Source organism: Vairimorpha necatrix, chromosome 2 (genome assembly GCF_036630325.1).
Source record: "Vairimorpha necatrix chromosome 2, complete sequence".
In the NCBI taxonomy this organism is placed as follows: domain Eukaryota; kingdom Fungi; phylum Microsporidia; family Nosematidae; genus Vairimorpha; species Vairimorpha necatrix.
The window spans coordinates 1060199-1075604 of NC_088817.1; the positions used below are offsets into that span (position 1 = coordinate 1060199).

Genomic DNA, 15406 nt, shown 5'->3' on the forward strand with positions numbered 1-15406 from the left:
TAAAACAATAGGCGTATGATTGTCTGCGTCTCGCAAATACTTTCCTACCCCGCTACTTGATCCAAAATTCATTTATAATTTGCGCTGCCTACTCGTCTACTACAAGTACTGCATAGAATATACATAATTATGTAGAATAAGAAACGAGAGACTATTGATTGCTCTATTCTGTCCAATACATTTAGTAAACTAAAAAAATTCCTAAAATGCAACATCTTCGTTTTTTTAGCCCGTATAATACTTTACATAGTTTTGTAGTAGAAAATCTAACCGATTTCTGGTTTTAGTCTGTGTTTAATTTCTAGGCGGAAATTTCGTTTATGTGGGGTCTTACAAGTTTCATGAACCAACTTAGCGGCTACTGTGACATTTTTTTAATTCAAAAAAAAACTAACTTTTAGAAAAAAAAAAAATAATATACCAGTAGAATCAAATCCTCTTCCTAAATAATCAACTAAGATTCGCAGAATAAAACCAGAAAGGCGCTATGTGTATATAATCAAAAAATATGAATTTAAAATCGTAATATTGATAAGTGAGTCTCGAGAAAATACCTAAAAACCATGGATACCACATGCTAACAAATAACAGACATATTTAAATTGACACAATCGCATAAAATTATATGAGTGGACATTTTAAATCGCACTAGTTTTTACAATCATTAAATTATAATTAATACCAAATATCTCAAAATGCAGTAATGTTTGTTTTTTGTCATATTGTTGTTTCCTCGATACATTATGACAATATAAATTATTCAATTTACTTTATCTTTAACTTCTGTCATAAAATTAGTAACAAGATAATTTTTTCGGTATGAATTAAAACTAAATATACTAATCATTTTTTTATAATAAGTGCGTAATAAATATAGAATTTTAATTTGAAAAAATTACATAACACCTCGGTTTTTTTTAATATTACATGTAAATTTCATATGTTTTTTATAAAACCTACGTGCTAGATTTATTTAAAATTGTGTAAGAAGGATAATCAGTAATTTAATTACTCTATGTAAAATTATAACACGCCTTTTTATGTCAGTATTTTCTGGGGTTAATATAATAAAAACATTAAACTGTGAGTCATTGTCATAAAAAAAAACATACATTTGTTAAATGCTTTTGATTATGAATTCATATTTGATTGTAATAGTTAAGTCAAAAAAATATTGAATTTTATGAACTAATTACAAATAAATTAAAAATAAGATGTATTTAAAGGGCAAAAAAATTAATAAACCTTTACTATAGTATTGTTATTCTCTTTATATAATAAAAAGATATATCATAAAAAAATGGTTTAAAATGCTAAACGTATGTACGCGTGTATATTTATAATGTTTTATTATAGCAAGAATATTCTATAAATTGATTTATCATATTTATAATTGTTAATATAGCATAACATTTGCATTACCTGAATGTTTATATATAGTATAAATATTTAATTAATATACTTAAAATATAGCTTTTTTTATAATAACATGCAAGAACAATAGGTTAAGCGATAATTAATTCAGGAATATTTGTTTATTTTAATTTTAATTCGTAGTGATTGATTGGTACATGGCAGTTTAGAACCCGTTTTGAAAATTTAAAGGACCCCTCTTTCAAAAAATGGTCTGATTGACAAAAACAAATTTGGTTTAAGGATATGTGATCTTTGATGATGAAATGTTTTAAAACATGGAAATAAATGAAAATTTATTTTGGAAACATTTTATGATGCTGTGACAGCGTGTATCTTTCTGGCACGCAGTTCATTAATAAAAAACAACTTTTTTGTACTGTATGCAGCTCTGAAAGGCCAATGAAATTGATTAGAAGAATAAGACTATTAGACAAATATGTTTGGAATTGCGCAAAACCTTGTACGCTTCTAAATCTGTCAGAAAGGACTCTATTTTTGAAAATACCAAATTAAGTTTTTAAAAAATTATAAGAATGATATATAAGTATATAAAAAGAGTTTCCTTCTTCGATATAGCAAATGATCTCGATTTAGACTGAAAACCCGTAAGTACATATGGTTTGCTCTGCAGAGATCGCATAATCGAGGAAGTGACCAATAATAGTCAGAGGTTAGGAGGCCGTGATGAGTTCGGCATTTCTAAAGTAGTGGAGATCGACGAGAGTCTATTCTTCCGTGCCAAATATAATCGTGGTAATCATACCACAGGTCAGTGGTATGTAGGAGGAGTTTAAAGAGGTTCTAAAAAGGCCTTTCTCGTCCCCGTAGCTAGTAGAGATACTGCTACCCTTCTTGAGGTAATACAAGATAATATATTGCCTGGTTCTATTGTGATCACTGATCAATGGAGAACATGGGTGCTGCATTTAGACAAATCACAAGGATGGAGCACAGGACTGTGAATCGCACTCTCAATTTCGTAAACTTTAACGATCCTAGAACATAATACCATACAAATTGAAGATTTTGGTCTAGACATGGAATAAACCAGGACGAGCACTAAGAGTATCTTTTACAGTTTCTATGGTCTTATCAAATACAAAAAAACCAAAGGATTAATCGACTTCGTTCATTAATTAAAAACAAACGTTAAGTCTCTTCTTTATGATTTTTTTTTTCCTTTTTTGAAATTTTCAAAGCGGGTTCCAAACGGCCATGTGCCAATAAAACTAATATATAAAGCTTACGTTCTAAAGGTTAGAATAATCTATACTTGTTTTTTAATACAATTATAAAGACAATTTCAATTTTGAATTTTAATCTTACAAGTAAATACCACAGTTTTTTTACATTGAGAAAATAAAAAGCGTGTTTTTATTTTACTCTATAAATCTCTTTTAATTTAACATGTCGCCAGCAGCAGCAAGTTACGATTGTCGTCTTTAAAGCATCCAAATTTTTTTCCCAGTGAATATGATTATTAGGTACGTTTATGTAACTCTAAAAAACCAACCCAAAGTCTTTACTTCCATCTGGATCTCGCACACACAAACTTCATCAAATCTACTAGTCCTTTTTGTCTCTGTTTACGACTAGTGTGCTTTATGATTCATGTCAAGTCGTTTTATTACCAATTTTTTATTAATGCTAATTGAAACTTCGTCCGCCTATAACATGTGATACTCACCATAAATGCCTTTCAGACTGTGATTATCTCTCATATACTATTTTGAATTAGTATTTCTTCATTTGCAGTGCCTTTCTCACGAATTGAATCTCGTGTGGCTGTTAATACACAAATTAATATATGACTTTTAAATAAATGTTTATATATTTCATCATTCTAGAATCATACACAAATTTATATAATCGTATACACATATTATATATTTCTATATATAAATCATATTCTTCTTTCTTCCCCCTTATTATGATTATTACCAAACTTACTTCACATCTACAAGACGAGTCCCCTTCTTTCACTTCTATATACGCCATACTAGTCCATAAAAATGATGTCTCCCTCACTTTACAATCTCTTAAAGATGATCTTATCCCCAAATATCTCAAGAGAGTCAAATTCCTCTCTCATGACTTTGTTTGTATTCTGACAAACAAAGTCCACTCTATTTTCGAAACTATAAAAATAAAAATTCCGCATAAACCTGCATATTCGATTTTTCAATATGAAATTTATAAAGAAGTGTGGCCATGTATTTATCACCATAGAGTAGATATACCAATAGACCATAGTTTTATTACCAAGTGGGTCCACACATTAGAAAATTATTCTAAAGATGTATCTAAAAATATATTTAAAGATGTATCTAATAGTATTGTAACACATAGTAATACTTTGTATACCAATAAGAATACTTCCATTCCGTTTTGTTCTTCTTGTTTGATTGTTGATGGAGATGTTTTATTAAGTAGTACTTTTACTAGTCCTCATCCCTTGGGTCATGCAATATTCCAAGGGGTTGACTCAGTGAGTAGAAGTAGAAGAGGGTACTTGTGTACAGGCTTTGATGCCTTCATCACTGACGAGCCCTGCCTCTCCTGTGCCATGGCTTTTGTACATGGCCGAATCCGGCGAGTATTTTGTCTGAATAAAAAACAAGAAGGAGGTGTTTTCAGTAAAGAGAAGTTTAATATGAACAGTGATCTAAATCACAGATATTCTGTGTATTTAATAAGTTCCCAGAACATAAATCAATAAGATCTATTATATAATTTAGTATTATAGTACTATAAATTAAGTATTATAGTATTATATGATACAGGAGTCCATACATATACAATCGAATAATATACATTAATGTATAATGCATTACACTAATATTACACTAATATTTTTTTATTAGTGCAATTTTGACCCCCCCTTAAATGATTGAGAATTCTTATAATGATTTCTTAAGAGAGACAATCTTGTCTCTCTTCCCCAAGAAAGAAGCACTGCTCTTCATGGAAGAATCTGACAAGAAAAGACCCCTCACCATTAGACTCAATAAACTCCTCACTACTAAGAAAGAACTCACTAAGAAACTCAGTTCTAGAGGCATGGACATTGAGAATGTAGAGTGGTGTGATGACGCACTAGTAGTCTTCAGTAGTAGTGTGCCAGTAGGAGCCACTCCTGAATATCTAGCAGGTCATTACATCATCCAAGGGGCTTCTTCTATGTTGAGTGTACTAAATCTCAATATAAAAGACAATCTACTAGTCCTTGACATGTGTAGTGCCCCAGGGGGGAAGAGTCAATATATCAGTGCACTTATGAATAATACAGGCGTATTATTCTGTAATGATATAAATGAGGAGAGGGTCTTGTCTCTTAGGAGTAATCTACTAAGAATGAATACTCAGAATGCTATAGTACTGAATATGGACGCAAGAAGACTCTGTCTCCCTTTGGTAGACAGAGTCTTACTTGACGCCCCTTGTAGTGGCACAGGGGTCATCTCTAAAGACCAGAGTATTAAGATGAACAGGACAGAGTCAGACTTAAGAAAGACAGTCTTCAGACAGAAGGAATTAATCCTTAAAGGGTTTGATACACTGAAGAAGGGGGGTATAATGATTTATAGTACATGTTCAGTATTAGTAAAAGAGAATGAAGAAGTAGTGACTTATCTCTTGAGTAAGAGGGTGAATGCCAGAGTAGTGGAGTGTGAAGTGGATGTGGGGAGACCAGGGTTCCCTACTTTCAGGGGAGTGGCTTATCACCCTAGTATGTCCTTGACACGGCGAATATACCCACATGTGCACAATATGGATGGATTTTACTACGCCAAGATAGAAAAACAATAAAAACTAATTTAATATTAATAATATGTTATATTATATATCTTTTATATCATTAAATCTTTCTTTTCTAACTTGAAACTCGTTTCATATTAATAAATATTATTCTAATTGTGATCTGTTTAAGATGAAGACTATAAAATTCCTCTTAATAAACTTAATATGTATAAAAGGCGCATATAATTTAGAAAACTATGAAGATATTCCATATGTAGACATGGACAGGAGACTGGAGAATTATATGGCGACTAACTCGAGCAAGAATATATTAAAAAACAATTTAGGGACTAACTGCATACCACAACAGGCATGTGTATCACCCACACAAGTAATGAAGCCTATAACACAACCAGTAGTACAACCAGCAGTACAACCTACATATGCTCCACAGCCCATTCAAACTCAGCCCACATATGCTCCACAGCCCATTCAAACTCAGCCAGTAGTGCAACCCTCATTTGCTCCTCAACAGACCAATTGTCTTACTCCTCAATCTTGTAATGTACCAATAAGACAAAATGAAAAGTACACTTGTAATCCACAGAAAATCAACCCGCCTACTCAATCTTGTAGACCAGAGAACTGGCAAGTGTCTAGACAAGACATGTGTCAGAATGAAAGAAGCATATTGAATAATCAAAGGAACACATGTCAAAATACTAATTACAATGATTATTACAATGATAGTAATTATGATAGTGATTATTATGATTATGATGATGATAGAAGAGGTAATATTAATAATAATATTAATAATATCTTAAAAGACGCTGTACTAATAGTAAGACCAGGATCAGAATTACATAGAAATCTACAGAAAGCACTAAGATCAAGTACAACAGTCAAAGTAGTAAGAAGTAATAAAAGATCAAGATTGACATCATCAGACGAAGAAGAAAATACACAGAATATATTCCAGGACTCTAAGATACCAAAGAAGAAGAGAAGAGATGTAGAGAATAGACTGATGGCGGGATTAAAAGAGATAGAAACAATAAGAAAAGAACTAGAAGAAGAAAAGAAGAAGACTAATTTGAAAGGGAACGAAGAGACTAAAGAGGATAAGATAAAGAATGATAGTAGTAAAGACGACAGTAAGAAGAAGAAGACTAAATTAAAGGAGACAACACTAAAAGACAATGACGAAGATATAAAAGAAGAAGAAGACATTATTGAATAACATAAAAATAAATGTAATTATATTTGTTATATTTTAATATACTTAATAAATCCCATCTTAATAATCTTGAACTTTATACAAATCTATTTGATTTTAGGAATTGGCTTTAAAGATCCACCCAACTGACGCCGCCCATGATTCCTCATCTTCTCCATTATGGAGAATGGGGTCAGTCCGGCTCTTAAGGTCATAATCCTTTATATATGTCTCAAATCTCTGCTCATAATGACTTAGATTCTTAAAATACTTCATGTAGTACATCTTAAGATCCTTACTATTCTTAGTACTGAAATGCCCAGACATGGTAATCCAGTTCTTATTAAAAAAGGGATAATAAATGGCAAAGATCTGTCTCTCATCTGTAGACCAGTCACTCATAAATTTACTGGGGATCTTAGGGCCCTTGACCTGCTGGGTCTTCAGGAAATATTTCAAGTATATTTTTAACTCCTTCTGAGTCTTAGGGAGATCTTTCTGATATTTCACTAGAGACTTCCCATAGGCGGGATATTTCTTATTGAAATATTCCTTCTCTGTCTCAGTCCAGGTGCCATTTATAAAGAGACTGCACTCTGCGTCACTAATCCTCCCCGACTTCTTCTTTATATAATGATAAGTCTTATCTTTATTACAGTAATATCTCAGAATAATATCTCCCATATTCCTACTAGGGAATATCTTCTTTATAAGATCAAAATTATTCTTATATTTCAAGACTGCTCTCCTGAATTGTATTTTCTCTTCTTCTGTCCAGAAGGGCTCTTTAAGTTGCTCTAATTTACACTCTATGAATTTATGTCTTCTTCCTGGTTTATTTAAGAGAGGCTGAGAGACTTGATTTATTCTTCCTTTTTCCACTAGTAGTGCCTCAGATTTCTCTACGTAGTCCTTTACACTCTCACATCCTTTGTAGAAATTTGGATTAGATTTCTTCAAGAAATATTTTAGTCTTTTATCTGTACTAATATCATTTAATCTTTTTTCTTCTTCAAAATGAACAGGTTGAATTATATTATCTTCTATTTTATTATCTTCTTCTATTATACTATCATTTATTGTATTATCATTAATTATACTATCATTTATTATATTATCATTTATTATATTATCATTTACTATATCTTCTTGAACTATATCTTTCTCGTGTATCAAATCTTCTTGTACTATATTGCGCATCTTTTTAATTTTCTTCTTTTTTTTTATGTTTTCTTCCTGTATTATGTTTTGCCTTAATGATTTCTTTTTTTCTCTTATGTGTTTCTTTTTCTCTATTACTATATCATCATATAATAAATCTATACCTTTCTTTATATTTTTATTTATATCTATATCATCATATAATACATCTATGTTTCCCTTGGTAGTTGACTTCTTCCTTTTAGTGCTCTTGAGGTTTATATGTGGCATGTAGTGCTTTATTATGTTTGTGTTTATTTCTCTCGGATTTATTTCTATTGTTTCACTATCTCTTAGTTTTATTAGTCTCTTTATATTATTTGTCAAGTTCTTTATATTATAATCTATTTCTTCTGTACATGATTCTTTTATGAATATATTTGGTTTATATGAATTTACAGTACTAGTCATTTCCTCGCAGTAGAAATGTTTTATTATGTCTGGGTTTATATCTGTGGGATCTATTTCTTGTATCTTCTTCTTCTTAATCATTCCTAGTGGGGTGTTTTTTAAATTTAATTTCTACAAGTGGAGTGTATTGACAGTTATCAAATCAACTAATAACAGGTATAAGAGCACGCAGTATATTGATACTAATATATACTCTATTTATATGCTGTATGTATTAGTATCAATATACTGCGTGCATAGTAACTATTTCATATGTAACATGCATAATATAAATAACTATTGGATAGCATTACTATCGTATGCAGTCATATGTTCCATGCATAATACATCTATTGAATACTTCTTTCATGCATAATACATTCTATACTAATTTTCATTTTTTTCATGCTGTTTTTTTTCTTTTATACTTTTATTTTTCATGGAACGTTCTTTTTTCATTTTTTTATGCTGACTTTGTTTGTTTCACCCCAAATGAATCCAGATCATTTTATAACTCTCAAGAAGTGGAATTTAGTAGGCCTCTGGTCTCTTGACATGCAAGTGGAGACATGTGCGATATGTAGGAATCATATTATGGACTCGTGTGTTGAATGTCAGAATGGTCTTCTTAATGATGAAGAATGTAGTGTCTCATGGGGGACTTGTAATCACGCCTTTCATTCTCACTGTATTAGCCGGTGGCTAGTGTCTAAAAATGTGTGTCCTTTAGATACTAAGCCATGGACTTATTACCAGCCCAGTATTGAGAGTAAAGACAGTGTAAAATATAAGCAATAAATGAGCCATAAAATCAAATTTAAAATGTACTATATAATATTATAATATAACTTATTAAGTCTTTATTATATTGTACTTTATTTAAGCCTTTATTATATCATAAATTATAGTTATTTAAGCCTTTGTTCTTTTTTGTTTATTTTCCCCCTTTTTATGGAAGAAAGTGACGTAGAATTGGGAAATGTATTTGACGACAATATCAAAATTAAGAAGAATGTCTTAAGAGACAAAACAAATTTAAATAAGACAAGTAATAATCACATATTAGAGAATAAGGTAGTAAGTAATAGTCAAGATATATTAAGGAAATATAATATAAATTTCAATATAGAAGAAGATCAGAGGACTAATGAACTACATAATCAATATATAGAGAAGATATTAATAAACAGTCAAGAAGAAAGAGATCTCCAGAATGAATACAATCTAGAAAAAAGAGTGGATTCCACAGGGGACAAAATAAACCCGCATAAACTCAGCATAAAGAACAAAGAAGAAAATGACATCATAAGTGAGATACAGAGGGAATTCAGAGATCTAAAAGAGACACACAAGAATATGCTCCACTTGCGGAATAGACTCCTTCTCCTCATAGAGAAAGAAGTAGAGAATATAAAGAAAGAAGTCACAGAGACGAAGAATAAAGAGATACTCTGCCTAGAAGAGAAGCACAGTAAAGAGATAGAAGAATATAAAGAGAAGATGAGTCAATTAAAAGAAGAAGTAGAATATCATAAAGAGAGATTTATAAGGTATAAGATATTCTGTAAGAAGAAAGTATTAGAATATAAAGACAAGATAACAAAAGCGCACAACATGAAATGATTTGTATAAGATATATTAAGATATATATAAGATGTTATAAATTTATTCATGCATATTTAGTATGTTAATTAAAAAAATATAAATTAAATATACTAACCATAATTAATATAATATAATTAATATAATATTTTATTTTTAATATAAAGTAAATATAATTGATATATATATATATTTAATTTAATTGATATAATATTAAATATAGTATAATTATATAATATTTTATATTGTTTATTTACTTTTTGTTTCATTTTATAAACAAATTCGCACTGTATAAATAATGATCTCATTCTTCATAAATGACAAGGTCTATAAGACCCAGTCTCTGGATTATATAGATCCTATAAGTATGGAATATTACAGTACTATAGTCCAGGAGACGCCTCTGCTCTGCATTTTAGTATGTGACAATACTAAATATGTCTACAAGACTGAAGACATAGTAGAAATGAGATATGAGATATTTAACAATACAGTGCATGTGTACACATTAAAAGACCCGATTAGTAGGGAAGAAGTAAGGGACATCTACTACTTCGAGCCACAGCGCACCAAAGAAGAAAGTAAAGAAGAGATGAAATGTAAAGAGGTAAGTAAAGCAGAGATAGACATAACAGGGGATTATGAATGTGAAGAGAAGAGCAAAGAATATTTAAAGCTTAGAGACGATTTAAAGCGTAAAGAAGAGATGGAATGTAAAGAGGTAAGTAAAGAAATTTCGGAGTGTAAAATGGGGTCTATAAGATTCAGTAAGGAAGATATAAGATTCAATGAGGCCAATTTACAGAAAATCCACCCCGCTTATTCTGGCCCGCCCATTTTACACTTCACTTATCTTTGTAATGAGAAGGAATTATTCGAGAGTGATGAATACAGGAAAATAATACTGAAATATGAATATAATAGTGAACTAGTAAATTATTATATAGGAATAATGTGCTTAGTAACAATATTAATAATTATACTCGCAAATAAATATATACCAAATTAATATACAATTTAATATTTTGCATATTTAGTATGTTAATTAAATTTAAACAAACAAAATCATATGAAATTAATATAAAAACTAATATTTTAATTATTTATTATAAATTAGTCTATGTAGTCTTGGGGTTGACTATCAAGTTTAAATTCCTTTTCTATTTGTTCTCGTCTCTCTAATAATTCTTTAATTCTCATTGTATCTTCATCTTTCTTCTTCTTTTTATACCCTTTCTTCCTCTTTATATAAATACTCTCCATCTCACTATCAATCTCCCTTAACATCTCAAATATCAAGATATATTTCACTTTATTCTTTATTATATTCCTTATTTGTGTCTTCCTCTTATTATTGACTTGTACTAGAGACTTCTCATTTTTAAATGAGAAGTCTCTGTCACTTATAATTAATTGGTACAGGAGATCAGAGTACTCTATGTCTCCAGGATGAGTGAGATCTAAGACTGACAGTGTGTCATTGTCTATCTTCTTAAAGTATTTTGAGATGTAGTCTACGAATTCTATACAGTTCATTTGATCAGATTTACATTTTGATTTTGTGGGTTCAGTGTAGTAAGACTGAATATTCTTCTGCATTTGAAAGTAAAGGGCAGTAAATATCAAAAAAAAGTCCAAGTTATATTTGTATTTAATATTGTATATATTTTATCAAATATGTAACATAATGTATTATATTGTATATTTTATAAATAATATGTAACATAATGTATTATATTGTATATATTTAATCCAATATGTATATGCTTAGTTTTTTATTGTATATGTAATAAGTCTAAATATTAGTTATAGATTAAATATATATAAACTTATATTTTATTTTGTTACCTTTCACATATCTTTTAATACTATTATAGGCCTCAATCTACACACTTTTTTACTTATTCCATTCATTTCACTACACTCAACTACTTCATCTATATCTTTATAACACTCAGGCGCCTCTTCTACTATCCCTTTCTTACTCCCACTTCTAATATATATATTCTTATCTTTCAAATCTCTAATCACTTCTTCATACTTAAATCTCGTACTACTCTCTTTCCTTGTTACTATTCGTCCTGAGCCGTGGCATGTGCTTCTGTAAGTTTTACTCGACTCGCCACATATTATATAAGAAAATGTGCCCATTGAGCCACCTACCATGACAGGCTGACCTATGTTGCGATATACGAAAGGAAGCTCTAAATTGCCAGGCTCGAGTATTCTACTGGCTCCTTTTCGGATTACAAGAGCGTCAAGGTCTTCTTCTACTTTGGCTATATTATGACTAGTATCATAAATTAATTGGGACTCGAAATGTGGGAAAACAGTCTTGAGATTATTAGAAAGAGTCTGGGAAATCATGGCTCTATTAGCGAAAGCATAATTACAAGCACTTGACATGGCACTGAGATATTCTTGAGATAAAATATTATCTGCGTGTAAATAAACAGATTCATTCATATTAGTTGTATCATTTATAAATCCACCTGTATTATTTAGTAATACTTCATTATTAAACTTTATTAAACTTTCTTTACACACATTATGTCCTAATCCTCTGCTCCCACTATGTACACTTAGAACTATCTGCCCTTCTCTAAGTCCTATAACTTCACATCTTTCTTTATCGACCACTTTCTCTACATACTGGATTTCAGCGTAATGATTACCAGATCCAAGACTCCCAAACTGATTTATACCTTTTCCTTTAGTTTTCTGACTAACTAGTCGACTATTCCCTTGATATTTACCATTTGATTCTGTAAACTCTAAATTATCGACCGTTATTAATTTATTTTTTACTAAAAAATTTAACCCTTCATCTAAAATAGAATTGAGATCTTTAAGTGGTAATGAAACAGGAGAAAGGTCAAAGATATCGACTAAAGAGTCGATATCTTTAAGATCTGATAAGTGTAAATTGGTTTTTAGACATCTGACCCCACAATTAATATCATAACCAACCCCGCCAGGAATTATAAGAGGGTTATTGTGGAGATCGAAACATGTAACTGAACCTATAGGGAAGACGTAGCCTTGATGAAGATCTGGTAAACCAATGACTGGTCTAGAAACAGTGGGAAGTTTGGAAATATTAATTAGTTGGGTTAATAAAAGTTTGTCTTGGAGAATGGGATCATGAAGAGGTTTGGAAGCGTAGATAATACAATCAGTGTTCATTTTTAAATCTTGAGATTTTGGGATAGTGATTTTTAGATTTGAAATATTAATCATATGAGGGGATAAAAGAAGTAAATTAATAACGGAAAAAAAAATATGAAAAATACAAACTAGAAAGATTTTATTTGATGGATAAAATAAATTTATATGGTCCACATCTATAATTTGATAATGCACAAGAAAAAAAAGATAAATTGACTTACTTAAAAAAGTGTGTGGGATCGAAAGACGACATATAAAAAAAATCAATTTTAGAAAAATAATATTGTGTTCATTGGTTAAGTAAGAAGCTGAGAGTAGATGGCCAATAATTCGTTAAAAATAATTTATTGTTAAGGCCTAAAATTATTGTATATATATGTTCAACACAATTAATAATAAAGTAAAAAAACACAAACCTATTGATAAACAATATTATTAGACTGTTAAAAGTACTGGATTACAAAACTTGTAAATGGATCGTGAATCTTCTTTACTCTTATAGGTCTATTAAGTTATTAACAAATTATATTTAAAACTTTAAAAAATAAAATATTTTATCCCCCTTTATCTACCACACCCAAACAGGGGATTCTTAAACATCTTTGATGTCTAACCATTTAACAAACCCACCTTCAATATGCCTAAAGAACCTCAATAATGGTATACAAAGTCTCGATCTTGTGCCATTTTGTTTGTATGCGGTGGTAGATTTTTTAAATAATTTTTTTTTAAAAAAAAATAATGAATAATAATAAAAATGAAAAATTTACTAAGTTTAAATACGGACTGTTTAGTAAAATTAAAAGGTCTGATGTGCGACAAATACAAGAAAAAAATGAATATAAAGCAGAAGAATGGAGTGAAGATGAGTTGTTTAATAGTAATTAATAAAATAGTAAATGAACTAATAGTGGTAACATATAATTTGCAAAATAACACTGGTTAAAATATTCATTGTTTAAAAAAATGTATAATGAAAAATAGATTTTCTTTAATATAAATTAATACAATCTGAAAAAAAAGTTATTTATAGCATTTTGTACTAATAAAATCTTATGAAATTACTAATTCTAGTGACATAAAATTATAATTTTAATTAAAATTAAAGTTATATTGAAAATTTTTCATTTAAAAATATTTGTTTCAGTTTGTTTGTTACAACAAACAAACAGTTTCATTCACAATATTTAAAAAAAAATCAACAATGCATAAATAACAAATGAAACCATTTTTTCTCATTGGCTTCATATTTTCTCTAGATAACTACATAGTATTATTCAAAATAAAGCCCAATCTAAGTACCCATCAATCCATTCAAAACTATGAAAACACAATGACAAGAACTTTACAATACTTTTCACCTCAATCTTTTATTACTGAAAAAATTAAAAACGGGTATATAGCAAAAATTGATGAAAAAACAGTACAAAAAATTAAAAATGATGCGGATGTAGCAATAGTAGAAAAAGATAGTATTGTAAAAACTGCTGATTATAAATATTATGATTTTTATATAACACCTGAATTTAAAAATGAAAAAAAAAGTAATATAAATAAAAAAACTTTGGCTGTGCAGGAAAGAGCACCATGGGGATTGAGTAGAATATTGGGGAAACAATATCTGAGATCTAGAAAATATATTTATCCTGAAGACGCTGGTAAAGATGTAGAAGCATTTATTATTGATACAGGGATAGATGTTTTACATCCAGATTTTCGAGGTAGAGCGAGATGGGGAGCAAATTTCGTATTAAATTCGCCAAATTATGACGAAAATGGACATGGAACACACGTAGCTGGAGTAGTGGGAGGCCATAGATATGGAATTAGCAAACAAGTTTCATTGGTAGCAGTTAAAGTATTAGACTTAAATGGTGTAGGAATGATATCGTCAATACTAAAAGGTGTGGATTATGTGATTGAGGAACATGAAAAGAAACGAGATCTTCTTTATGACATTGCAACTGCCAGCTATCTAGGAATGAAAAAGACACCAAATTTAGAAAAGAGTTTAGAATCTTTTATTAATAATTCTGAATTACAACCAAAAACGGTTGTAAACATGAGCGTAGGCGGAGTAAAATCATCGGCTTTAAATTTCGCAGTGGATTACGCTACCTCACTCGGGATACATTTCGCAGTAGCAGCAGGAAATGATCAAGAAAACGCATGCTCGTATTCGCCGGGATCTTCAAAACACGCTTTTACAGTTGGCGCATCAGATAAATATGATAGGACAGCCGACTTTAGTAATTTCGGCCAATGTGTTGATGTGTATGCCCCGGGGGTCGACATTTTAAGCGCATGGAAAAATGGAAGATCCACATTGGCATCTGGTACATCCATGGCTTGTCCTCATGTGACTGGTGTGATGGTTTTATATTTAGGACAAAAAAGATATTCTCCCGAAGAATTGAAAAAGAAGATTTTACAAGATACAAAACATGTAGTGGTGAATCAAATGAAAGAAAAATCGTATATTGAAGCTTTATGGCCTTTAAACTGGTTTAATAAACAAGAAAAACTTCCATTGGTGTCAACTAACAAGTTTATAAAGAATATCATTGAAGAAAATAATAAATAAATTTACACCTTTAAAATATTATTTTTAAGATTTACTTTATTTTTAATATAAAAAAAAATAGGCTTTTAAATTTTCCTTTTTTCGTA

The 15406-nt window shown here is 30.0% G+C and overlaps 10 protein-coding genes across 10 annotated transcripts; 7 read left to right on the plus strand and 3 right to left on the minus strand.

The window, feature by feature from the left end:
- Positions 1-3346: 3346 nt before the first annotated feature.
- VNE69_02191 (putative inactive tRNA-specific adenosine deaminase-like protein) lies at positions 3347-4135 on the plus strand (the record flags this gene model as incomplete). Its single annotated transcript, XM_065472743.1, has 1 exon — positions 3347-4135. One exon carries the CDS (start codon positions 3347-3349, stop codon positions 4133-4135), a length of 789 nt encoding a protein of 262 aa, XP_065328815.1.
- A 167-nt stretch (positions 4136-4302) lies between these two features.
- Positions 4303-5226, plus strand: VNE69_02192 (NOL1/NOP2/Sun family protein; the record flags this gene model as incomplete). Its single annotated transcript, XM_065472744.1, has 1 exon — positions 4303-5226. One exon carries the CDS (start codon positions 4303-4305, stop codon positions 5224-5226), a length of 924 nt encoding a protein of 307 aa, XP_065328816.1.
- A 121-nt stretch (positions 5227-5347) lies between these two features.
- On the plus strand, positions 5348-6400 carry VNE69_02193 (putative methyltransferase; the record flags this gene model as incomplete). The annotated part of the gene is made up of 1 exon (XM_065472745.1): positions 5348-6400. One exon carries the CDS (start codon positions 5348-5350, stop codon positions 6398-6400), a length of 1053 nt encoding a protein of 350 aa, XP_065328817.1.
- A 93-nt stretch (positions 6401-6493) lies between these two features.
- VNE69_02194 (uncharacterized protein) lies at positions 6494-8068 on the minus strand (the record flags this gene model as incomplete). Its single annotated transcript, XM_065472746.1, has 1 exon — positions 6494-8068. The coding sequence occupies one exon, from the start codon at positions 8066-8068 to the stop codon at positions 6494-6496; it is 1575 nt and encodes a 524-aa protein (XP_065328818.1).
- Positions 8069-8458: 390 nt separating this feature from the next.
- Positions 8459-8764, plus strand: VNE69_02195 (E3 ubiquitin-protein ligase RBX1; the record flags this gene model as incomplete). The annotated part of the gene is made up of 1 exon (XM_065472747.1): positions 8459-8764. The coding sequence occupies one exon, from the start codon at positions 8459-8461 to the stop codon at positions 8762-8764; it is 306 nt and encodes a 101-aa protein (XP_065328819.1).
- A 153-nt stretch (positions 8765-8917) lies between these two features.
- VNE69_02196 (uncharacterized protein) lies at positions 8918-9589 on the plus strand (the record flags this gene model as incomplete). Its single annotated transcript, XM_065472748.1, has 1 exon — positions 8918-9589. One exon carries the CDS (start codon positions 8918-8920, stop codon positions 9587-9589), a length of 672 nt encoding a protein of 223 aa, XP_065328820.1.
- Positions 9590-9866: 277 nt separating this feature from the next.
- Positions 9867-10577, plus strand: VNE69_02197 (uncharacterized protein; the record flags this gene model as incomplete). Its single annotated transcript, XM_065472749.1, has 1 exon — positions 9867-10577. The coding sequence occupies one exon, from the start codon at positions 9867-9869 to the stop codon at positions 10575-10577; it is 711 nt and encodes a 236-aa protein (XP_065328821.1).
- A 104-nt stretch (positions 10578-10681) lies between these two features.
- VNE69_02198 (uncharacterized protein) lies at positions 10682-11167 on the minus strand (the record flags this gene model as incomplete). Its single annotated transcript, XM_065472750.1, has 1 exon — positions 10682-11167. The coding sequence occupies one exon, from the start codon at positions 11165-11167 to the stop codon at positions 10682-10684; it is 486 nt and encodes a 161-aa protein (XP_065328822.1).
- Positions 11168-11419: 252 nt separating this feature from the next.
- VNE69_02199 (tRNA-splicing ligase RtcB) lies at positions 11420-12808 on the minus strand (the record flags this gene model as incomplete). Its single annotated transcript, XM_065472751.1, has 1 exon — positions 11420-12808. The coding sequence occupies one exon, from the start codon at positions 12806-12808 to the stop codon at positions 11420-11422; it is 1389 nt and encodes a 462-aa protein (XP_065328823.1).
- Positions 12809-13955: 1147 nt separating this feature from the next.
- VNE69_02200 (putative subtilisin-like proteinase) lies at positions 13956-15320 on the plus strand (the record flags this gene model as incomplete). Its single annotated transcript, XM_065472752.1, has 1 exon — positions 13956-15320. The coding sequence occupies one exon, from the start codon at positions 13956-13958 to the stop codon at positions 15318-15320; it is 1365 nt and encodes a 454-aa protein (XP_065328824.1).
- Between the last annotated feature and the right edge of the window lie 86 nt (positions 15321-15406).